This window comes from Mesoplodon bidens (assembly GCF_964165515.1).
Source record: "Mesoplodon bidens genome assembly, chromosome: 2".
NCBI lineage: Eukaryota > Metazoa > Chordata > Mammalia > Artiodactyla > Ziphiidae > Mesoplodon > Mesoplodon bidens.
This window is the reverse complement of record NC_138177.1, coordinates 19,122,396-19,147,962: the sequence shown is the minus strand read 5'-3', so window position 1 is coordinate 19,147,962 and position 25,567 is coordinate 19,122,396. Positions and strand designations below refer to the sequence as shown.

At 46.8% G+C, this 25,567-nt stretch overlaps 1 protein-coding gene across 2 annotated transcripts; it reads right to left on the bottom strand.

Annotated features, from left to right (window-relative positions):
* MTARC1 (mitochondrial amidoxime reducing component 1) lies at positions 1-23,883 on the bottom strand. Of its 2 annotated transcripts, none has more exons than XM_081216051.1 (7): positions 23,351-23,883; positions 20,177-20,350; positions 16,898-17,060; positions 15,888-16,028; positions 9,926-9,987; positions 9,250-9,330; positions 1-1,688 (listed from the first exon to the last, which is right to left on the bottom strand). In XM_081216051.1, the coding sequence occupies exons 1-7, from the start codon at positions 23,623-23,625 to the stop codon at positions 1,559-1,561; spliced, it is 1,026 nt and encodes a 341-aa protein (XP_081072177.1). In that variant the 5' UTR covers positions 23,626-23,883; the 3' UTR covers positions 1-1,558. The 2 variants fall into 2 exon arrangements, with proteins under 2 accessions (XP_081072177.1, XP_081072178.1); XM_081216052.1 differs by having other exon boundaries at positions 9,250-9,321.
* Between the last annotated feature and the right edge of the window lie 1,684 nt (positions 23,884-25,567).

Sequence of the window (25,567 nt, the reverse complement as noted above, 5' to 3'; positions counted from 1 at the left end):
TTGGTTTTGCCCATTCACATGGGTCAGCTTTCAAAGTCTGACTTCCTGCCAAGAAGTGAATACGATCTGAAACCAGTTAAAGCAGCTTCCATTTAATTACAGTTTTGAAACACATTTTTCATGACTTAGCTTCCTAATACAGTCAAAGGGCAAAATGGCAACGAAAGATATACTTCATCAGATCTTAGAGTTATATAATCTGATCAGGAGAAAAATCAGATGTTGGTTTTTAAGTGAATCGGCATATGTTTTCTTTTTCACCTTTGAAAGGTTTTATTCAAAACCTAAAATAAAGCCACTTATTTCAAATCACACAATCACGTTTCTTCTCATGCATGGACTTCAGCACTTTTTCACCCTGATTTTGAGGAGGAGCAACCAGTCTTGAGTTGATGGGACCAGCGAGATCCAGAAGGACCCCGTGACGGCACAGCCACGCTTTTAGAACCAAATGCCCACAGCAGAGAAACAGAGAGTACCTGGAGGGTACCCCACTTTCTTTCAAACAACTTTTCTAGGATAGAAAACTAAAACCCATCCACAAGTTTCCCTCTTTTCAACAGCTGAAAAGCTGAGAAAGGCTGAGCTGTCATTCAGTGCCACTAGGTGGCATCAGGTCCTTTTCAGACTATTTCTTTTTGCTCTTAAGACGGGCACCATCGTTTCCCCGGGCAAGGTCAAACAGCATCTCAGAGCACATCAGGCAAGGGCGCTTCCCCTACTTAGTGCTATAGTTCACTCTCATATACTGGGAAAAGTTTGGGCTCACCAATGGGATATAGTTGATACTCCGTTTCAAGGCAAGGAAGTTTTTGTCTTGCTTTCCACATATTACCTATCAGAGTCTGACTGCAACGCTGCTCTCATGAGTTGACTTTCTACCCTGACATCTCTGCTGTCCTACAGCCCAGAGGTACTGTGTGCTATGAAGATCCATCAAATCCCCATGGACACTGTCTGAGAGACAATAGTGCCAGATCCAAGATGATCTATGGAAAATGAACATCCTAAGTGTTCCCTGAAGGTCAGGCTCCTTATGCCCTTGTAAAAGCTCGTCTAGGGCTTGAGGAGAAGAGTGGCATGACAGTCCAGCCTTACTTGGAGAGCTATTTAATTCCATTGCATGCCCCGGGCATGGGGTACTAAAAGATTCCGTAACATTCTCCTCACTCCCCCACTCTTACTCTTTCTCTTCTCTCCTCTTTCCCTAAAGAGTAGCAATGAGAGGATGGGAGTTAGCCCTCTGGGTAGGTGAATGGAGAAGAAGGAGAAAGAATTATTCCACAATCACAGTTAAACAAGCGATTTTTAGAATCCTGCTTTGTCATTTAAGTGACTTACGGAAGTCCTGTTCAGTTATAAAAACTCTCTTTCTTCACTTTGTGCACTGGGATGCTGGAAGCACTGAGACACAAGGAAGCGTCCAAGAGACGAAACACTTGGAGATCACAGATCTAAAGAAAATGCCGAGGTGTCAGGTCCAAAATGCTGTGCTCCAAGTGTTGGCATTTTTGAGGACATTTTTTAAAGACACCTGCTATTCCACGACATATGATTCCTATTCCTGGCCGAGCAGGTACACAGGGTCTCCCACTTGGACGGTCCCTGGGTTTTCCAGAACAAAATACTGTCCGAAGAGAGGTGATTTTCCATATAACTTTCGTTCAGAAGGGTCACACAGGCGATAACTGCAACAAGAGAAAGAACACCATGAATCACAGCCAACCAGAAGCAAGACCTCAAACAGCATGTGATTTCTTCTCGGCTGAAAGATCTACCCCCAAAGGCCAGCGGGTTGCCCAGCTCCAGCATGCACTGTTCCCACCCCAACTAATAGAACAGCGCCTCCTGGGGTTGTACAGTAAACTGCCCGCCCAATGCACCAACTACAAAAGCATAACCAATGGCCATATTCCCACCTCTTTTCTCCTTGGAATGTTCCCGTTTTCAGCATTAAGAGGTTAGAGACTCGACATGCTCAGACATACTTGATCACTTCCCTTTTTCCTCGGCCTCTCTCCATGTCTATCATCCTACCAGTCCATCAGGCTCAGAGCCCTGGAGTCATCCTTTAGATCTTTTCCCTCACTTTCCACAGCTTGTCCATAGCTGCCAGGTCCTGAGGTTCTTCCTGTACCACATCTTTTGAATTTGCTCACTTTTTCTCCCACTGTCACAATCTCCCTTCAAGCATCCTCAGATGACTATAATACCTTCTTTTTTTTTTTTTTTTTTTTTTTTTTGCCACACCGCACAGCATGTGGGATCTTAGTTCCCCGACCAGGGATCGAACCTGGGAAGTCCCTATAATAGCTTCTTTTTATTTTTTTTTAATAGCCAGCGCTTTATTTTTTTCATTTTTTAGATGTTGGGGGTAGGAGTTTAGTAATTTATTTACTTATTTTTGCTGTGTTGGGTCATCGTTTCTGCGCGAGGGCTTTCTCTAGTTGCGGCAAGCGGGGGCCACTCTTCATTGAGGTGCGTGGGCCTCTCTTGTTGTGGAGCACAGGCTCCAGACGCGCAGGCTCAGTGGTTGTGGCTCACGGGCCTAGTTGCTCCGCGGCATGTGGGATCTTCCCAGACCAGGGCTCGAACCCGTGTCCCCTGAATTAGCAGGCAGATTCTCAACCACTGCACCACCAGGGAAGCCCTATAATAACTTCTTAACCAACCAATCTTCCTCATTCTCCCCTCCTCCACTTTCAATTCACTCTTAACACTACCCTACGTTACTTTCTTAATTTTGCTCTGGTCTTATCACTCCGAGGCTCAGAAACTTTCAGTGGATCCCCAGTGCCTAAGGAATAACATTCCAAGTCTTCAGCCTGGCATGCAAGGCTCTTGATCTGGCCCCAGCCAGCTTTTTCAAAACCTGTCCCCCTCTTCCCTTTCTGTGCACTTCTGCAGTGCTCTGTTGGGTTCCTCAATGTCCTTTCACCTTGCTTTGCATTTTCCTGGCTTGGGGGTTCCTCTGTGGGATCCCCTCCCTCCATTACCCGAGCATTAGAATACTACCTTTTCTTCAAGGTCCAAATCAAATGCCACCTCTCCTAGGAAGGAAGTCCAGGGTCCCCCAGCCAGGAGTGGGTTCCCCATCCTCAATTTTCTCTACTTGCCCCTTGCCACTCACATGCCGTGTCCTGCAGTGTCAGGGCATGTGTCTATCTGTTCTACAGTACAAGACAGAGAGTCTGTAGAGAGCAGGGGATGTGACTAACTAACCCCCTTGTACTACTCACACCCAGGGCTGGGCACTGTATGTCACTGGTGACCCACAATCATTTGTTGAACAGATGAATGTGTTGGTGAGTAAAATCTTCTGTTAGAAGTAGTATCATATCTTTGTCGGCCAGAAAACGCAAGAATCCCCAGGAGGAGTGTACATGAGATGCGTGTGAATGACACGGCAAGATTTTCCCTCACCCCACCTCCACCAGGAGAATGTTTTCCTTCTGTTTCTCATTTAAGCTAACTCCATTTTTTTAAACATCTTTATTGGAGTCTAATTGCTTTACAAGGGTGTGTCAGTTTCTGCTTTATAACAAAGGCTAACTCCAATTTTACATCACTTTTATATTTAAAACATTTTGATGGAAAGCATTTTTTTTCATTCTACTGTGCCTTGAGAAAAAAAAAAAAAAAAACTATTGCAACAAATCAGTCCTACTTTTGTTCTTCAAACCAGAAGTGGCTAATGAGAAAATGGAGAGGGTCAAATCTAGAGCTTCTTTCTGGAGACCCTCAGCTTCTCCCCAGCTGCAGGCACCACGTTGGTTTTGGTCATTGCTATATGCCTACAGCCTGGTACAGCACCTGGTATGTTGTAGCCACTCCAAAGAAAGTTGGATGAACAAATGGAGAAATCAACAAATTGATGGGAACCATGAGCCGCTGATCCAGCCAGTCCTGTAGCCAGGTCTCTGCAATGACCTTGGACCCTGGGAAGCAGGGACCTCTCCTAGACTGCCTCTCCTCTGTCAGCATGCAGTACCAAGGACATCTGCGGATCTGTGTCCGTTGGAGGGTGACTTCTTCAGGATCCGGGCAGGTCGGCTACTTTTATGGCTTGGGATTTCTCCTTGTTGCAAGAGGCTCTGATTATCTCAGGGAGGGAACTGAGAGTTGGAGTTCTGTGCATCATACATTGACACTTTATGAAGAACATCACACAGATTATCCCTTAATCCTTCCAACAAGTCTATGTGGGAATGCGTATCGTCCCCACTTTACAGGGGGGCTATCAGAGGAGTGACGGACTTGGCCAAGATCACAGAGCCAAGTGGTCAGGCTGGGGCCGGGACTAAGGTCTGGCTCACTCCAGAGTCAGGACTTTTCCCACCAGGGATGTGATCCTTGGTCCTCCTTACACCTCCTGAGTACACGCGCAGGCCTGAGAAGAGCTGAGGGGGTTAATATTTATTCTCTTACACGAACGGGGTTTCCCCTGCCTCTTCCCATCAACCACGCAAGCACACACTTACTCCCCCCCAGGTAACTTAGGAGCGGAGGACCCACAGAAGCCGTCGCCCCTCCCAGCCCAGGACCTTAACCTGCTCGGGGGAGGGGGGAGGCAGAGACAAACACAGGTGACAGTCGCAGGGGCGAGGCGACCGGCTTGTCCTGCCAGCCGCCCCAGCTCCGTCCCACCTGCGCCCCTGCTGACACCGTCCCTGCAGGGCTACAAGCGAGACTCTACAAACGAGATCAACGGCGACCCCTTGTGGGGCTGAGACGGTATTGTCAGCGGTCTGTGAATTCACGGGCACAGCCAGCCTTGCTCAAGAGACGAAAAAAAACACGGCCTTACCTCATACACGGATCGCCTATGAATTCTTTTTCTCCGAATATATATATTTTGTTGTTGATGATGATGGGATAAATAAATTACAAAGCCATTTAAAAACGCCTTTCTTAGTGTATTTTCTCCTTCAATAAATATGAAGCAAACGACTGACTCTAATGGGAGACACAAGACGTTCTGTTTACCTTAAGCAGAGGTCTCCATCCTTAAGGGCGCGGTGTGAGTGGAAACTGTTACCTATAAAGTGCTGTGCACCGGTGAGGGCTGCTTGGTTCACTCATTTACTGGTCAATGCCCAGGCCCTGACTTGCAGGCAGGGTCTCTGATCACCGCTGGGTGCCCACCGAGGGGCACAGGCCACTTCTGGGACCTCCCAACCTGCTATGTACACGGCCAGATCAGGAATAAAACAGCACCGTGAAGACACCACGGAGAGGAGGAGACAAAGGCTGAGCAGGTTGGGCTGCGTTGCATTTAATGCAGCCTCAGAAAATGGAAAGGAATGTCTCCAGGATTTTCCCTCTCTCAGAAGGTGTCAAGTTCATAATCTGAGACTATCAATAACCATAGCCTACATGGTCGTTATGTATTTTATCATCTATTAGAAAAACAGTATTTATTGCTTTATTCTGATCAAGGGGGAGCGTGAACCAGGAGATGTATTATTAGCCCAGTTTTTACAAATAAAGAAACAGAAGCATCAAGAACATAGCTGACTTACCAATGTCACACAGTTACTGGGAGGTGATAGAGCCAGATTGGCTGGGGGGCGGTTGTCTCCTTCCACGGCATCACTACCACTAAATCCTTCTGTCTTTAGCTCGGCACAGCACAGTCTAACACAAGCGGAGAGCGGCAAACACCCTTACTGTCCAAGTATTCCTGCATCCAACAAAACTAGTGCATCCACAGAACAAATGAGCTTTATTCTTTCTATTGAAAGCAACAGCGATAGACCCCCACCACTCCTGTGGGATCAGTGTGGGAGCCACTCTCCCTTCAGAAAGAAAAGAATAATTCCCTCTTCATATTTTCAAGCCAGCAGACCGGCCTCCACCATGCTTCGGGCTGTGAGTATTTCCCAGACAAAGGCTCCACTGGGCCTGAGGCCCATAGCTATTCAGCAGTGGTCTCCCTGCTGAGAACTTGCATTCCTGAAGCAGCACAGACCTGGGCACGGGGGACCCAGGAAGAGGGAAGGCAGTGCGGCTTCCGGCATCCTGCCGGAGAGCCGGAGAGCAGAGAGGATGCTCCTGACACCACTTTGCTTCGCTTCTGTGATTTATGTCAGGCAGCCGGGGCCTTTCTCTTCCTGATTTATGGCCGGCTGTCCTGGGGAGAACATACATTACTGCATCTACGGCAATATACATCTCAGTAAGATACAGGAGAAGACACCTAGGCTGGCACCCATCTCCTGGGGTATTAGGAGAAATTAGGTTGGGATGGTTCCTGAGAGCCTGCAGGAGACCAGGAGGGCTGTGCTGCTCCCGGAGACCCTGCCTGCCAGCCCTGGCTCCGTGTTGGGCTCCATTACCCTCCTTCTATAAACACAGGCTCCCGACAGGCTGGGGGGAGGCACTGAAGATTCAGAAAACTGGCCCAAACACAGGCACTTTGTGAATCCAGAGGGAAAGGTGCCAGACTCCAAGCACAGTGTTGGGAAGAGAGAAAGAACAAGATGTAAAAAAAAAAAAAAAAAAGGATGACGGGGACTTGGTGGTCCAGTGGTTAAGGTTCCGTGCTCCCAATGCAGGGGGCTGGGTTCCATCCCTGGCCAGGGAACTACATCCCACATGCCACAACTAAAAAGATCCCGCCCGCAGCAACGAAGATCCCACGGGCCACAACTAAGGCCTGGCACAGCCAAGTAAATCAAAGAAATAAATATTTAAAAAAAAAGATGACAGTCAATTCCCCAAATCACCTGTCTGGTTTGCACACAGAACCATCAAGGCCTGTCCACCAGGGCCTGAGCCAGAGGGGGGCCTGTGGATCACCTGTTAGAACCAGGGCTCCCAACACCCAGGACAGGACGCCTTCCCGGGTCCACCCTGCCTTCGTCTTCCGTGTAGCTCCTCTGCGAGCACAGGAAAGTGGGAAGACCAAACTCTGATTTGTTCTCGTGGTGAGTGAGCCAGCACGTTCTGAGGACATCGCTGCCGGTTCTCAGAACCCCTCCTCTCTGGAATGTCCCACCACATCTAGTAAACTCTTCCCCAACATTTTATTGGGACCATCCTCCAACAGGCAAACAAGTTCAAAGAATGTTAAAGAGACCATCCAATTACCAACCATGTGGACCCTGCATATAACATTTTACTATATGTCCTTTATCATGTATTTATCCATCCATCGGTCCATCGTAATTTATTTTTCCATTTCCAAGTACGTTGCAGACTTCAGTAAATTTCACCTCTAAACAGTTCAGCTGGCACATCATTCCCTAGGGTTAAAATTTCTTAACTTTGCGGGGAGGGGATAAAATTTACATGGAGTGAAATGTACAAATCTTAAGTGTTCCATCGTATTAACTTTTTTACAGAAAATTAATGCTGTTTTGGGCATTGAGATATACACAACATCCCTCAAAAGGATGGGATTTGCCTTAAGCTGGTCCGTAGCCCCTTCTTTGAATATTCCCACAAATCCACAACCCACGGTGGAGACTCAGATAAAAAGCAGCCATTTGCCCTTCACATCAAGAATCCCTCTCTGTACCTCCCCTCCCAACCTCCCTCCAACCCACCTTGTTTGAGCCCGTTCCTGACCTCCCTCTCTCTGCCATGTGGCCTGGCCCCTGGAAGGCCAGCTGTTTACCTCGCTGTAGCCTGGCCTTGATGCACGACACTGGTCTCCATGGACCACAGGTGCTGGCTTCATGCCTGGGGGCAACGTGCTGTTTGGGACAGAGCCCCTTGCCCCAGGCTTCAGCCTGCCAGGGAGGGGGCCAGATTAGTAGCTTCTGGGACAGCAGGATCAGCAGAGAGGGGCGGGTGCTGATCCAAGTAGACTAGATTGTTGGTCCAAAGAGGGCCATGAGCTTGATGAGAGAAGGAACGAAAGAGACTCCCATTCCAGGGGAACAAGTTTGGTCACACGAGCCCAAGCATAGCCAGCCCTTAATGTGCTCTTTCATGAGGGCTTTGATGTCAGATGACCAAACTTCCACTGCATTCTTTCCTCAAGTCTTCCAGGGTTTTGCCTAAAGTAGGGGCCACCATCCTCCCTGCCTTCCCCCTCCCCCCTGCAAGTGATACCCGAGGACGCATGTCAGGGTCAAAGCCGAGGGTCTCAGGGGCTGCAGAGATGAGACCTGACGCCCCACCTGCGATCCTGCATTCAACATGGAAGGGACCAGTGAAGACGAGCATTTCAGGGTTTCAGCAATATCCCGGCCGTAGATTTGACAGATAACAGCACAGAAGTGTGTGAATCATGAATTGTTGTTTTAGCAAAAGTACTGCAGGTTGATTATAGAAAGTTTAGAGGCTACATACCAGAATATATATTTTCTCCATAATTTCATTACCAAAAGAGCCATGAATATTTCGGTTTATAGCCTGCCAGGCTTTTAGCTACTCAGGCACGTTTATATATTTTAAAAAGGAAAATCAAATAAACACAAAAGTCAATACTATATATGTTAATTTGTAATCAGCTTTTTAAAATGAATCTTATCTTAAATATCATTCCATGCAATTTAAACTTATTGTCTGTCATTGTCTTTCATTAAAAAATTGTCATGGGACTTCCCTGGCAGTCCAGTGGTTAAGACTCTGCACTTCCACCACAGGGGCCTCTGGTTCAATCCCTGGTCGGGGAACTAAGATCCCTCATGCCATGCGGCACGGCCAAAAAAAAAAAAAAAAAAAAAATTGTTATTATGAAAATTTTAACATAAACATAAAAGTAGAAAAAATGGTGCAATGAATCCCCACATAATTATCCAAGATTCTATTTATCAGGATTTGCCACATATTTCCACGTGTTCTTTTGCTAAAATAATAGACAGCACACCCCAGATATCACATCACTTCACTCCTATATACTTCAACATGCTTCTCTTAAAACGTATAGGCATTTCTTATAGCACCAGAAAGCCCCTATCACACCTAATGAATTTGTGATGTCACCAAATACTCAGTCCATAATAAAGTTTGCCAAAACATCTAAACCATGTTTTGTTGTTGCATTGTAATTGGTGTGTTCGGATCATGAATTCTAAATGAAAAATAAAATGAATTCTAAATGAAAAATAAAATTATTTTTCTAAATGAAAAATAAAATAAAATAAAATAAAATGCCAAGCAGGCATTCTGGGGACCAAAGCACCCAGGAATGTTTCCCAAACTATCCAGTCACCAGGACCCGCTTCCACTTCAAGAATACACCTGCGTGGTGTTTCCCCTGCTTCCTCGCAGAGACGTTAAATCGCTTAGTCTTACCTCTTCAGGGTCTCCAGAGGCTCCTTCCTGCTCATGACGCCCGTGTCCGGGTCCACCGTGGTTAAAAGGCACCTGGTATTACTCAGCCATAAAAAGAAATGAAATTGAGCTATTTGTAATGAGGTGGATAGACCTAGAGTCTGTCATACAGAGTGAAGTAAGTCAGAAAGAGAAAGACAAATACTGTATGCTGACACATATATATGGAATTTAAGAAAAAAAAAATGTCATGAAGAACCTAGGGGTAAAGCAGGAATAAAGACACAGACCTACTAGAGAATGGACTTGAGGATATGGGGAGGGGGAAGGGTAAGCTGTGACAAAGCGAAAGAGAGGCATGGACATATATACACTACCAAACGTAAGGTAGATAGCTAGTGGGAAGCAGCCGCATAGCACGGGGAGATCAGCTCGGTGCTTTGTGACCGCCTGGAGGGGTGGGATGGGGAGGGTGGGAGGGAGACGCAAAAGGGAGGGGATATGGGAACATATGTATATGTATAACTGATTAAATTTGTTATTAAAAAAAAAGTAGAAAAAAAAAAAGATTTAGCAGGAAAAAAAAAAAAAAAAAAAAAGGCACCTGGACACACACACACAGGGCATCATACACGGGACAAAGCAGACGATCTTCCCCCTCCCCTCCGTCTCCTGGGCAGCAGTGCATGCACCTCACCTGGAGCAAGCCATCACCCTTTTCAGTTCCACATCACCAATAAGAAGCTCATTCCATGAGTCCTGGGGACAAAGCACGTAACTCATGTGAGCACTTCGGATCCCCAGCCCTGACCCACCCGTGTAGGGACTTCGCGTGATTCAACAGCTGATGAAGCCACTTCCATCAAAGATGGCCAACTGTACATCACGCCTACCTGCTGCCTCCCTCTGCCTTTGACTTGTTGGTTCTTTCCCCTGAAATGAAATGCTCCCTCTCCTCTCACTTGTAAAGCTGGAATTGAAACTCATCTCCTTCAGGAAGCCTCCCTGACTGACCCCACTTGACTGGAGGTGCTGTGGAAGGCCAGGGTCGGGCCAATGGAGGAAGCGGGTGAAAGAGAGGAGAGGGTATGGAGAGGGGGGCTTACTCTAGGTTGTATCAGATCCCTTCGTGCTGGCCTAAGGTGGATTAATGTCCTTAATCGTTGTGTCTGTTGACCTTGTAGCTCCCCTGGCCAGATAGGAACAAATCCAGAGCAGGCCTGTAGCTTTACTTCCCTATGCATCTCCATGGGAGCATTCACAAAGCTCTCCAGCCCAGGAACCTCCTGGGGCGTGTGTCTACGACCTGGGTAACTGGTGCTTACTTTTCAGGACAAATCAAATCAATGGACTGTGTCCCTCAAATCCAGAAGGGGGGATAGAACATACACACATGAAAAGTGAAGGGTCAATATTCCTTTTAAAAGTTTCGAAAAATTGAGAAAAAGCTTTACAAGACAGCACCCTGTGGGCTGGTTGAATTTTGCAGACAAGCATGGAGCCGGTGGCTTAGAAGAAGAGATTTTTAGGCTGCTCTGGGCAGGCGAGGTTTTAAGGGTAAAGGTATGATCTGAATTGAGTCTTCCAGGGTGGAGATTTTGAGAGGCACAAAAGAAGGGTGAGGGGACTCCAGGCAGTAACAGAAGGAATGACATTTGATTGTGGTCCTGACCTTCTTACCCTCACAGAGAAGGTGCCTGAGAGCCAAAGACAGGAATCCATTAGTTAAAACAACAGTGAGAGGCCCGCGTACCGCAAAAAAACAAAAACAAAAGCAAAACCAAAACAAAACAAAATCTGCCCAGTCCTTTGTTGATCACAAGCCAGAGAGAAAGTTCCAGGCCCAGAATTTTAACTCTGACAGTGTGTATTATTCTTGATATGTGTATTGCAGGGTTTTGTTTTTGTTTTTTTAATCATAAAATGAGTCTCTTCACTGCCATGTTTCACAACAGTCCAAAAAGCTGGGCACCTCGGATTAGAGCAACCCAGCCTGCTCTGTGTACATTTCTCCACCAGGAGGCACTGTGGTCACACAAAAAACATAAACGATCCGAAAGGAGAGAAATGAAGGTTCTGTTTAGGAAATTAATTTATTATTAATTAAAGAAATATTTACAGAGCCCCTTTAATGGGCAATAAAAACTGTTGGGGATTGCATCACAGATAAATAAGCTAAAAATTCCACCATTGGGAAACTATCTCTTTGGCAAACTGGCGGAAAAGGAGAAAACTATTTACATGTTGATTGCACGCTATGGGTCCAGAACCGTATTAAACGTTAGAGAAGCGCCCATGAAAATCTTCCTAAAGAACATGTTATCTTGAGGTGGTAAGAAATTGAAACAGGAGAAGCTGGATATGGAGAGGCACAGACACAGCACAGTGTGGTTTTGGAAAAGAGAAGCAGCTCTTCCAGGTCTGGCAATCAGAACAGATCTCTCAGGGGAGGTGGCTTTTCATCTGGGCTTTTAAAGAAGGCCAGGAGTTTCTAAGTGGGACGAGAGGCAAGACTTCAGGTGAGCAGGAGATAAGGGAATATAGTCCTTATATAGTTCTCAGTCCAGTCTGTAGCTTGGAGCTTTTACTGGAAGTAAAGGCTGGGAAAGCAAAGTGTGGCAAGATTACGAAGGGACCAGAATGGTAGAGTGGGCAGTTTGGGACTTTTGAGGACTGGGGAGCCACTGAAGGCTTTTGAGCAAGGCAGCAACATTGACTGTCACAAACTTTTAGAGTAGGAGTGATCACTCTGGTGCTCTGAGAGGCTCGGCTGTGACAACATCCAGGACCACTCAGTGGTCCAGACTTGAGACAACAAAGGTGATCTAGCTGGCGGCTGAGAACAGAAAGGGAGCAGGTGGGGCTGGGGATGAGGGGCACATGGGAGAAGAAAGAGTCAGGGGTGACTTACAAGCTCTAAGCCAGGGTGAAAGAAGGAATATGGTAGCCAGGATAGACGTTGTGAAGTCAAGAGGAATTTGCGGAGCTTATGAGGACAAGTTTGCTAGGTCCACAGAACATATGAAAACTCCCAGCAGACAGTCAGAAATGTAGCCCAGCACTGCAAGGGGGAGTCCACGGTTGGACCCTTGGGAAGGACCCACATAAGGGTGACAGATGGTGAAGCTGCAGGAGAGGGTGTCATCACCAGGGGAAGGTAGAGAAAGAGAAGGGTCAAGGCCAGAAATTTTGGAAGCCCCTACCTGAGTGAGGAATAGGGGAAGGAGAAACAGCAAAGGCACAAGAGCGGTGCCGCCAGGGAGGGAAAGTTCCAGAAGTAGTACCTATTGGTCCAAGGGGAGGGCATTGATGACCAGGAAGAGGTCTCTGAAGGAGGGAGGGGAGAAAGGCAGCCTTGGACTGAAGTGAAGGTCTGAGAAGTGAGGGTGAGGAGAGCAGATGATGGGTGTGAAGGGATGCAGAGAAGGACCACGATCACAAGAGGCAGGTTCTGAAATGAGGAGGGGGTTCTCTTCCCAGAAGTCTCCGTGCAAGTCCTCAGCCTCTGGACAGTCTGCTTCGCCCACTGAACCTGGCACCACCTGCCCTAATCGTCTCGAGATCCCTGCCGCAGGCAGATGTGCACAATGCAAATCGGTTTTTGCCACTCTCTTGCCTAAAATCCTTTCCAGACCCTTCCTCCGAAGGGGATACCCCTTGACACCAAGGACCTTGGCTCTCAACGCCCCTCCCTGAGCGCCGATGCTGTAAAAGACAGCAGTTATCTCCGTGCCAGCGCAGCCCTGCTCGTGTGCCCCCTCCCTCAGTGTTTCTTCCTTCTGCGCCACCTGGCCAATCTAGGCTCCTTCATTCACTTAGCAAAGAATTCATGCTGGGTGTGTTTCTAGGAGCTGGGAAAACAACAATGGTCAAGTCCCGTCCCCAGAAAGCGTGTGTAGGGGAAACAGACAACAAATCCCCCAGTAAACACGGTGTATCAGGTAGGGATGTGGGCTGGGGGAGACTAGGGCATGCAGGCCAAGCAGGGTACAGGGTGATGAGGGAAGGCCTCACTGAAGCGGAGGGAAGACCTCAACAGGGAAGTGAAAGAGGTAAGGGAGTGAACCATGCAGATACCTGAGGGAGGGCATGCCAGACAGAGGCACCAGTAAGAGCAAAGGTCCTGGGGGAGGAAGCAGCAGAGGGACAAAGAAGGGAAGAGTGACAGGAAGTAAAGCTCTGGAACTAGGAGGGTGTGGCATCCCATAGGGCCTTGACAGCAATTATAAGGACCCCATGTTTTGCTTGAAGAGAGATGGAGAACACAGAGAGAGTTTTGAGTAGGAGGACATGATGTGAGTTACATTTACAGATGACTTTGACCTTAGCTGTGATGAGAATAGACCTTGTAGGGTGGTGGGGGTCAGTCAAGGATAGACCAGTGAAGACAGGCTCTTGCAACAAACCACAGGAGAGAGGGTGGTGACCTGGCCCAGAGAGGAAGTGGAGAAGCATGGCAAGAGGACAGAGCCACCAAGATTTGTTGATTATTCGAATGTGGGAGGTGAAGGAAGAGAAGAGTGGTTCCCACTTTGGGGCCTGAGCAGCTAGAAGTCAGAGCTGCCATACACTGAGATGTGCAAGGCTGGGCAGAGCAGACTTGGGAGTGGAAATTCAGCCCTCAGTGTTGGACCTCCTGAATCTGAGACGAGATACCCCAGTGGAAATACAGAGAAGGCAGAGGGAGTGTTCTGGTGTAAAGATGTTAGTCAAGGGGTCCTCAGTGTGGAGAAGGTTTTGAAAAACGCAGACCAGGGCATGAGTAGAGACAGAGATTGCTACAGACTGAGGGTTTGTGTCCTCCCAACCTTCATATGTTGAAACCTAATCCCCAGTGTGTTGGTATTTGGAGAAGGTGGCCTTTGGGGGGTGATGAGGTCATGGGGGTGGTACCCTTGTGAACGGAATTAGTGTCCTTATAAAAGGGGCTCCAGGGGACTTTCCTGGTGGTCCGGTGGTTAATATTTTGCCTTGCAATGCAGGGGGTGTGGTTTCGATCCCTGGTCAGGGAGCTAAGATCCCACATGCCTCGTAGCCAAAAAAACCAAAACATAAAACAGAAGCAATATTGTAACAAATTCAATAAAGACTTTAAAATGGTCCACATCAAAACAAATCTTAAAGAAAAAAAAAACGGGACTCCAGGTATCTCCCTTGTCCCTTCCACCACATGAGGTCACAGAGTGAAGACAGCCATCTATGAACCAGGAAGCAAGTCCTCACCAGACACCTGCACGAATCTGCAGGTACCTTGATCTTGGACTTTCCAGCCTCCAGAACTGTGAGAAATAAATTTCCATTCTTTATGAGCCTGAGCCCATACTGCCCAGTCGCCCCCCTCTCCTGTCTGTGTAAAAAAGTTGGGTGGCTGGTCACCTACCACCCTCGGCTCACCAACTTCCTGGCCTGTCTTACCTGGCTGTAACTACCTGTTCACATTCTAATCACCTGGACTGTGAACTCCTTCGGAGAAGCAACTGTTTCTTCAATCCCGGTTTTCCTACAGGTCTATTCACAGTGCATAGTACACAGGGGCACTAACCCATTGTGTGATGTGTGAAACATTATTCCAAAACGTGAGGCCAGCCCAGCTGAAGCGTTGTATTAACATCCAACTTAAAATATGAAAGAATCCCAATTAGGGAACACTTAGAATCAGAGAGAAAGCCTTCTAGGACAAGAGTCAGTTCAAAGAAACCTCCTAAATCTGAGGTCCTACTCTGGGTCATCCCCTCTGAACTTATCCCATCTTCATCTGCCCATCTCAGACCGTGGGATAGGAAATGTCTTCCATGTGAACCGTGATACAAAGACCAAAGCCAGGAAGAGAGGAAGCTTAAAGGGGGCCACAGTCAGGGAGGGACTGATAGCCTGAACCAAGCTTCTTTACTTTGATTATAGCAATGAAACCACTGCCCACCTCTCTGGGCACTTTCTACATCTTGGTGCTTTTGGGGGAGGCGTCAGCTGAAATTACTCACATTTTATAAACACAAGAAGCAGAGGTCTCAGAAAGTTCCAGGACTTATCCAGGGTCAGACGGCCACTTATTGAAGCAGGGGGATTCAGATCCAGATGTCCTGACCCAACGCCCGGCCCCTAGAATGCTCAGAGCTCCTGTGGGCTGTGGTACAGTCTGGGTTCTTGACGTGGGGCAGCCCTTGGCTGAGCCATCTCACTCAGGTTGAAGGTGGCACTGGAAGAGTTTTAGGGAGGTGCCATCTCAGCTTGGGGACAGTGTCCCTCCACCACCCACCCACAGCAGCCCTGCTGTAAATGACTGTCTTCCCAAGGGAGCCCTCAACTACACAGGAAGGCCACCTTCCACATCCTGCTCTGTGGCCCACACAGATCATGTATTCTATGCTAAGTACACTTGACTCAAAATGAACCTGCCTCCTTGGAATTCTCCTTAGAAGTCTCAGACCCTGAACTGCCCCTTGACGCCAGCATCTCTGCCTCATTTATATTTGTATCCTCCACACAAAAGTCTGTACTGATCAGATGCTCAAGAAATTTCAAACTTGAATCATTGCATAATACAGAGCCAATACCTAATGCATCCTTCTGAATAATCTAATACAACAGCAAAGACTCTCATACCTTAAAAAAAAAAAAAGTTAAATCCAAGGAAAGGGGCAAGAAAGGTAGAGCGTTACCTCTGCATAGACACCACACCCTGAAATTATGATATTGGGCCGGAAGTTAGTTGCCTTAACTTTCTTCTCTAGCCTGGAGTTGAGATCTGCCAACGATGCCTCAGAGAGGATCAAGAAGGGGCTGGCGTCTGAGTACGGGACCTGATGGGAAAATAGGAGCTGTTACAGCATGAGGCTCACAGAGGCATTTCTCAGAGGTCACATGGGTCTGATTCCTGGAACCTTCCACCCCACCCCCCCGCCCCACCTCCCCACACAATCTGTCTAAATATTTCTCTAGTTCTATTTACAGAAAAGTCACGGCAATTCAGAAGCTTTAAATAGCCTTGCAGATACCAGGAATTACATGATGGAGTGAAGAGAACATGGTCTCAGAATCTTAGAGCTGTCCTTTTCTCATCCTCCAAACTCTCACACATTTATTTTGTTAAGCTTTGATGGCCTCATTTTGTGTGATAAAAAATATTCACTGATTCTACGGATACTTATTTTTCACGCAACCTGCAAATCAATGTTCAGCATGGCCGTGGCAATGGCACTACATAGCATTGTATGTTTCACTCTCATGATGAATTCTTACAGCCTTATTTCTTTAAGGGCCAGTCTGGTCATTTTAAATCTGTGGATCTCCATACCCACACTCATCGGCCCAACTGTGAGCTGCCACACCATTGCAATCACAGTGTAAAAAGGTTGGACTCCGCATGCAATTACAGAATGGAGTGGGAAAGATACTGACCTAGAACAGTTTTGAAGCTGCATTAGCACCAGAAGGTTTCTGTAAATAGGAATTTTTGCTCTCAGGCAAAAATGCAAGAGTCCCCGAAATCGAGAAACACAGATGGTGCTCCTAGTGGAAGGGCCTTACTTTTGCAATTGCTTGTGACGAAAGTAATGGCAAAGTGACAGAACCGAGCTCAGCAGACATGCCGCCCTGTTCTCCCCTTTCCAAGGAAGCCTGTCTTCCATAGGACACAATAAAGGCCAAAGCCAAGGGATGCTCCTCTGACCTGGTCTGTGGGTCGAAACGGGTCTTCGATCTGGTGAGAATTTCTCGGTTGCATGTGAGGTTCAAAGTGCACCAGGCGGTACGGCTGCGTCTTCAGGAAGTTTGTTATCCACTGGGCTGCGGCCTCACCGCAGTCCCTGCCCTCGATCTCCAGGCCATGCACTCTGCAGGGGTTGTGGGCAAAGAACAGATATTTGAAGATCTGGACATCCTACCATGTCCTACACATATCCAAAAGGCTGCACCAGGCTATGATGTCATTGTAAGTCCTACATTATCAGGAGATGTCATTTTAGCCTGGCCCTGCTTCTGAACCATGTGGAAGCTCAAAATGAAGACGCAGTTTCAAGCCTTGTTCCCCGTCCCCACTTTTTTTTTGAAGTATAGTTGATTTACAATATTGTGTTCGTTTCGGGTATATAGCATAGCGATTCAGTACTTTTGCAGATTATATTCCATTACAAGTTATTATAAGATATTGGATATAATTCCCTCTGCTATACAGTAAATCCTTGTTTCTTATCTACTTGATAAACTTAACAGATTTCTGTATGTTAATATTGTCTCCTGCAACCTTGCTGAATTCATTTATTAGTTCTAATAGTTTGGGGGTTGTTAAAGGAAACCTGAGTCCCAAGGGCTCTTGGCATCTTTACCCTAATCTAAGCTTTCTGATTCTGAAGTTTCCAAACGTGACCTTGTGTAGTCTTTGGGGCATGGACCAAAAGCCTGTATGGGACCATGAAAAAAGTTGCCACATAATTCCAAGTGAACCAGTAATTAAATTTTAAAAAATGTAACCACAAGAAAGTATGGGTATATATCCAACTGTAATAGGGGCCAGGCACGCTCAGCGGGCCGGGCCAGCAGGTTTGAGTAGCCGCCCGCGGTCAGCCCGACGCCACGGCCCGTCACTGCCACTCCTTCCCCAGGAGCCAGCAGGTGGGCCGTGGAAGGCCTGAGGCCCTGGTGCTGCTGGCAGTGAGGGCTGCAGGCGCCACACTCGTGAAATAGGGACAGAGCAGGCTTGCAGCTGTGAGCGCCCGGCCTCGGGGATGGGGGCTGACACTGAGCGGTCCTGGGGCAGGGAGTGTCATGGGAGGCGGAGTGCTCCTTTTCCCCAGAGCCCTCCAAGCCCTAGAGCCTCCGGGTGGGTGAGCTGAGGGCACCGGGGACAGGCTGAGGGCTGTGTCCTGCAGAGCTCCAGAGCCCTCGCCACGGGCCCCCCACCGTCAGGGCCAGGCTTGGACCTAATGGTCGCAGCCGTCTCCATGGAGGCCTCAGCAACTGGAGTATATGGACACTGGCATTAAGGTAAAAGCTTCTACCAGCTTCAGTCTCTCCCGTTCACATTTCTGATTGGTATTTGCTAACGTTTGTTTGGGTGGAGGTTTATAGGAACATCATGACCTGACCGTGACCTGACCTCAAGAACAAAGGATGTGACCCCAAGAAGTTTGCAACAACTAACCGCGCCCTCCCTCACCTCTCCTAGAAAGGGGCTTTGCTGAAAGCTTTCAGGGAGTTCAGGGCTTTTTAAGGCATAAGCCACCCGTCTCCTTGCATGGCCCTGCAGTAAATCTTTTTCTGCTCCAAACTCCGAAGTTTTGGTATTGCTTGGCCTCACTGTGCATCAGGCACACAGATTGCGTTTGGTAACATAACGGCGTCAGACAAACAGGAATCAGAATATGGAGAAACATGAAATACAAATTGCAATAGGCATATTAAAAAGTTTGCCTCAGACAATGATGAATGCAAATTAAATCAATAAGAAATTACCGTTTTTAACACAAAAATGGCAAAATACTTTTGAACATAATGGTCAGAATGAGATGAGACAGATATGCTTATAAACTGCTGGTGAATATATAGCTGGTATAACCATTCTGCAAAGCAATTGAGCAACATATATCAAAAGTCTATAGGAGCCGTACTCTTGTCGCCGGCAAAACCACTGCTAAAATTTTTTCCCTAAGGAAATAGTAAGAGATATGAACAGAGATTTATGCCAAGTTATCCATCACATTCTTCTTCATACCTGGAAAAAACCGAAAACAATCCAAATGTATAAACATGGGATGTGCTAAAATGCATTCGAGGACACCCATGTTTTTAACAATCTGAAAAAATACTCAACGTACACTTAAGTATATAAACCATATTCAAGATTGGTACTATTTCAATTTGGTTTTTAAAGTATTAGCCATAGAGACAGAAAGAAAATATGTCAAAATATGAATCATAGTTATCTCAGATGGGTTTTGTTTTCTTCCCTTTTTTGGTATTTTCCAATTTCTCAACAATGAATATGTATTACTTTCATAATCAGAGAAACCATCAAATTAAAATGAAAACATATTACTATGTTTAAAATTCTGATATTACAGAAATCATATTAGTTCTGCATTTTACGAACTTTTGGGGGTCTTTAGACATTTTTCAAGTAACTACATTTTTTGATGTGATGTTATTTTCTATGATAGGCTGTGGACTAATTAAGTATTCACGTGGCATTTTCATTCAAAATGCAGAAACTGTAACAAAAGTATAATTAGACCATATTTTAACTTTCTCATAATAAGATAAAAAAATGAACTCTAGACATGATTTCTTAAAAGCAGAGCTAGTTTCCTGGAATAATTGCTCCTTTGAGGGCCTTCTGATGTTGAGGAAAGACACTCTGTACAGAGCAGTGTCCTGGCTGAATCTCCACTCTCACTATTACAGGGACACCTGGGCATCTGCAGGTCAGAACGCTCTTCTGGTTGCAGCTGGTCTTTTCTATTTTGGAACTTCCCTTCATCAGAACTAAATATCATAGGTCATATAGCCATTTGCAACTCCCACCATAACTCAGATTTGGAAGATTCCCAGTCTTTCCAGGCAACATAGACATGATCCTAGGGTAACACATTGATCTAACCTCACCTCTTCCAGGACCCTCTCCCCACTCACTTCAACCCCATTTTTGTCCTTTATCCTCTGGTGGTGTTATTTTTCTCTTGTTGACATGTCAATATGCCTTTGATCCCATAGTTTTCTACATAAGTCTTTTATGTTTCTCTGCCCCACATCAACACACAGTTCTGAAGCTGCTCCCCTTTTCCACCTTCTTTTAGATCATCACGATGTTGAGGACCTGACCCTACATATGGTACATTTACAATCAATGGTTAATTATTGACAGTGTTTCTCCAGATTTCCGCCACATTTCCCATTTTCCCAAAACTGCAGGAATAAATGCTCACACAAGGATTAAGAGCTATCCTTTCCTTACCTGCACTTGTGCACTGCATTTGTGGTGGGTGTCTTGATGGGCAGCCGCAGGTCCTTCGTGTAGGCTGCACTGAGGGTCAGGGTGTCACCCTCACAGGTCGGGGAAATCAGGACCAGGCGGGGTTCCTGTCGAGCAGTAACCATATTCCCCTCCTTGTTGATCACAAGCCAAAACCTGCCATTTTCAAAACACAAGGTATGCATGGCCCACCATGACAGGCAGCCAGTCTCTGGGGGAGTTTCAGTGATGCACTGTCATGTTTGATTTCCTTGCTGTAAGCCTGGTGTGTGTGAGTTTGTGTGCGTGTGTATATGTGTGTGTGTGTCAGTCTGTCTGCCTGTCTTAAACATCAGCTCATCAGCCCAGCAAGACTGAATCTGTCAGTTAATTTCAAAGTGTTTAATAATCACTCGTGCATCGGACAAAATATCTGCAGAACATTTTGGACTCCTTGCTGGCACAGAAATCAAAGAAGTTAATTATACGTCCATCTCAATTGCCAGAAAGTCTGGTCACTTTCATAAACATGCTCTAAGGAGATGATAGGAATCTATCTCGGAGAAAGGCAAGGAAGCATGGTGCCTGGTACAAGGAGACGCTGCTGTATTGTTCTCAGAGGGTGGAGTCAAGCTGAACAGCAAACAATGCCACTTACACTTTGCCAAATCCACCCCCAACTTTAAAAAAACATTAATGTTTCAGTATTCAGAGTTGTGACTTCTGCAATTTTCCAAAAGGCCTATTGTTAATATGGACAATATTTTTGGGCCCAGTACTCAAGGTCTAGAGGTACTTCCCAAAACAAAGATAAATGGAGAAATAAAAGCAATAGAAAGAACTGTTCCCAGTAAAAAAAAAAAAAAAAAAATGATGGGTTTGTATAGAGGACCTTTCAGCTACTGAGGAAGCTAAACATTGACATTTTGGTCATTTCCATTCACACTGAATGGAATGATTACAAGGATAGAAGTGAGCTTGTGCTTTGGGAAGCCAGAGACATAAGAAAAAAATATGGCAGATACTTTAGATCATCACCTCCGGCGGGTCATCGTGGTTGAGTTGTTCAGCTATGCTAGAAAAATAAAGTTAGTGTAAGCCCTTTCCCGAAGGAATTCCCTCTGACCAATCCTTCATCCTGGATACAGGATGTCCCAAATCCTTGGTACTAGCACGTGAGTATTCTTTCTGGTAATCTTTCCTAGTAATAATGGTAGTCTGATATTTCTAAAATACATATCTGATCATGTCACCCCCTTCTGCAAACCGCAACCCACCACCGCCGCCCTGTGGTTCCTACTTTCAGAATAAAACCCCTAACTCTTCAGCAAGGCAGGCAAGGCCCTTCATCATCCAGCTACCCTCCCAGCCAGTCTTACCACCTGTGCCCTCACACATGCCAGCCTTTCTTTTTCTTTTTAATTTTTTTATTGCGGCAAGATATACACAACATAAAATACTTGGCATACTCTTAGGTACACACCCAGAAGAACTGAAAGCAGGGACTCCAACAGATACTTGGGCGCCAATATTCACAGCAGCCTTCTTCACGACGCCGAAAAGTAGAAACAACCCAAATTTCCAACAACAGAGAATGGACGTGAAAACAATATGACTTTAACCATTTTTAAGTGCACAATTCAGTGGCATTAAGTACTTTCATAGTGTTGTGCAACCATCACCACTGTATATTTCCAAAACATTTTCGTCATCACAAACAGAAACTCTGAACCCATGAAGCAATAAATACCCATTCCATTCCCCTCTCTCCCCAGCCCCTGGCAACCTCTAATCTGCTTTCTATCTCTATGAATTTGCCTGTTCTAGGTATTTCATATAATTGGAACTATATAATGTTTGTCCTTTTGTGTCTGGCTTATTTCACTTAACATAACGTTTTCAAGATTTGTCTGTGCTCTAGCATGTATTAGAACTTCTTTTTGTGGGTGAATAATATTCCAAAGTGTGTATATACCACATTTTCAGTTCCAGCTATGAAGTCCTTCCTGACCACCCCAGTTTCTCATGCTCCTTCCTCTGTGCTCCCTGGCACTTGTCACATTGAGTCAATTACCACCTAGGACTGCAAGCTTTTGTTTGCTTCTCTCCATCACACTTTTTGATAGTATGATGACAAAAACAGCTCACCGTTCCACTGTGTCACCAATTGCCCTCTGTCTGGGGAACTGGAAGGGAGAAAAGTTACAACCCTCATCAGTCCTGTGTGTTACCTACAGAAACCGAGGGCTGGTCTGGGAGGGAGTCTGAAGTGCAGCCTCACACTGAGGCCAAGGCCAGACCCAGAATAGGACAAAGCTGCTTGCTCTGGGCCTTTGAGATCTTCGCAGAACCCCAGGAATTCACACAGGTCGAGACTACCCAGGTAGGGCATAAATAAAACCCCTATTTACAAAGCACCAGTGTGCTAAAGAAAACAAGAGTCCCGATGTCACTGCTGTGTGGCTCTGAACCTCAGTTTCTTTATCCATAAAAGGGTGCGTGGGGCTTCCCTGGTGGCGCAGTGGTTGAGAGTCCGCCTGCAGATGCAGGGGACACGGGTTCGTGCCCCGGGCCAGGAAGATCCCACATGCCGCGGAGCGGCTTGGCCCATGAGCCATGGCCGCTGAGCCTGCGCGTCCGGAGCCTGTGCTCCGCAACGGGAGAGGCCACAACAGTGAGAGGCCCGCGTACCGCAAAAAACAACAACAACAACAAAAAAAAAAAACAAAGGTGCATGAGAGAATTAGGAAAAATAAAGTATGTAATAGCACTTTTTAAGCTGCAAGAATCTGAAACTTTAATCGTTGTTATTACGATTATGTGCTCCACCTTGGTGAGCTCTTTGAGGGTTTGGATCCGTGGCTCCAAGTTTCCCCAAGTTCTCAAGAGACAGTAAAAGTAAAGTGGCGGGGACCAATCCTGTGAAGCTCGCCCCTTCCGCTAGACGGAGTTGAGTCAGTTTGCTTGCGCACCGGCTGACACCTGGGGACCAATGGCGCACCTCCTCTGGGGCGCGAGCCATCGCAGGAAGGCAGATCGGGACCCTGGGTCTGCTGTTGGGAGGTGACGGCCCCCTTTCCTCTTCTTCCTTGCCGCTCCCCCGACCCCCGCCAGCTCCCACTTTCTTTGTAAGAGAAGGACTCCGCAGGCCTCCCCCGGTCCCGGGCTCAGCCCTACCTGTCCCGCAGGTGACCGCTGCGCAGCCCCAGGGCCGTGCACTCCGCCGCCTTCACCGACACCCCCTTGCAGGACTTGACGGGGTAGATCCAGAGCTCTGCCACGGTGCCCACCTGCTGCAGCCGCCGGCGCCGCCTGGGCCGCGCGCGGCGCCAGGCCACGGCCCCCAGCGCCACCGCGGCCAGTCCCAGCGCGGCGACCCCGAGCCAGCGGGGCCGGGGCTGCGGCGCGGGGAGGCCCAGGCGGGCCAGCGCGGACGAGCCGGTGGCGCCCATGACCCAGCGATCGCGGGCGCGCCGGGGACTCCAGCGGGGCCCACCCGGGACGCCAAGCAAGCCAGGCAGGAGCGCGGCCGCCGCCGGGGGCTGCTGGCGGAGGTGCCGCCCTTAACCGGGAGCCCAAAGGGACGGCGGTTCCCGAGTCTCTTTCCGGCTGGAGTACCGCGTCCTGCTCCTGAGGTTGGCCCCTGGGGCGCTGCGGGCAGGAGGCGGTGTCTCGGCTGCTACGCGGTCTCCTGCCCACCGCCGCCTCCACTTCCGCCGCCTGCTGGCCACTCGGCGACGTGCCCTCCCCCAGGATCGCTACAAGTGACCAGTTTACTTATTTACGTATTTGTGGCGTTGACTTAAAAAAATGCACAAGGTGAAAGTTGCAAGTTAAGTTTTATTTGGGGCAAAATGAGGACTGCAGCCCGGGAGACAGCGGTTCAGATAACTCTGGAAACTGCTCAGAGCGAGGGGGCAGCCAAGGGTACATAGGAGTTTGGCAACAAAGGGCAGGCAGTGTGGAACGTCATAAGATTATTGTTAATTAAAGAAAACCAGTTATCTCAAGTTAAGGAATTTACCCCTTTTCTATGTATGGGCAGATGCAGGAGACCGGGCTCACTGAAATCATTCCTTTGATATGCACCTCAGCTATCTGTGCCAGGATCCTGTATGTTTACATCCTGAGTTTCCTAGGGCTCACCGCAGGGAGTGACTGCAGTCTGATGGCTGCTAGATGGCAGGGATCCTCTTCAGCCCTGAGTTTCCTCAGGGCTCACAGGTTCACATTGGAGAGTTGCAATCATTGATGACTGTGACATCCTTTGTTTATTGATATGGCAGGAAGTATGCATTTATAAATATTCCATTTATCAGTGGGTTGTTTATTTAACCTAAAATAAACCAAAAAAAATCGCAGGGCAAAACATAATTTTGAAATTAGAAATCAGGCAGCGGGCAGATCCCTCTCCTAGAGATAGGAGCGGGCGGGCACTACGTGGCCTTCCCAGTGTCCAGCTGCCTCAGAAAACCCTAAAGATTCCACACAGAAAAAAAAAACAAACCAAAACTGAAACTGTTATGATTAATAAATGAATTCAGTTAAGTTGCAAGTCACGAACTCTATATACAAAAATCAGTTGCGTATCTATACACTAACAATGAACTATCAGAGAAATTAAGAAAACAATCCTATTTATAACTTACCAAAAAGAGTAAAATACCTAGGAGTTAATTTAACCAAAGGGGTGAAAGATTTGTACTTTGAAAACTAAAACACATTGAAGAAGACACAAATAAATGGAAAGATGGTCTGTGCTCATGGATTGGAAGAATTAACATTGTTAAAATAACCACACTACCTAAAGCAATCTGCAGATTCAATGGAATACTTAACAAAATTCCAATGTCATTTTTCACAGAAATAGAAAAAAGCAGTCCTAAAATTTGCATGGAGCCACAATAGACCCCGAAGAACCAAAGCAATCTTGAGAAAGAAGAACAAAGCTGGACACATCACACTTCCTGATTTCAAACTATATTACAAAGCTATAGTAATTAATATAGTATAGAGTTGGCATAAAAACAGACACATAGATCAATGGAATTGCTCAACTGAGAGCCCAGAAATAAACTCACACATATCTGGTCAATTAATTTCAACAAAGGAGCCAAGCATAAACAATGCGGAATGGATAGGATAGTCTTTTCAATAAATTGTGTTAGGAAAAGTATGAAACTGAAACTTCACTTCCCACCCTAACTTAGACCATACACAAAAATCAATTCAAAATAGATTAAAGACTTGAATAAAACCTGAAGAAAACTCCTAGAAGAAAACATGGGCAGTAAGCTCCTTGACATCTGTCTTGACAATGATTTTTAGATTTAACACCAAAAGCAAGGGCAACAAAAGCAAAAATACATAAGTGGGATTACATCAAACTAAAAA

Excerpts from the sequence above, each read along its gene's own strand:
- MTARC1 (XM_081216051.1), bottom strand. The coding sequence starts at position 23,625 with ATGGGCGCCACCGGCTCGTCCGCGCTGGCCCGCCTGGGCCTCCCCGCG. Across the intron at positions 16,029-16,897 it reads CGTTTCGACCCACAGACCAG|GTCCCGTACTCAGACGCCAG; the intron begins GTCAGAGGAGCA and ends TTTTCCCATCAG. Across the intron at positions 9,988-15,887 it reads GGTGTGGTGTCTATGCAGAG|GACTCATGGAATGAGCTTCT; the intron begins GTAACGCTCTAC and ends CTTTGTCCCCAG.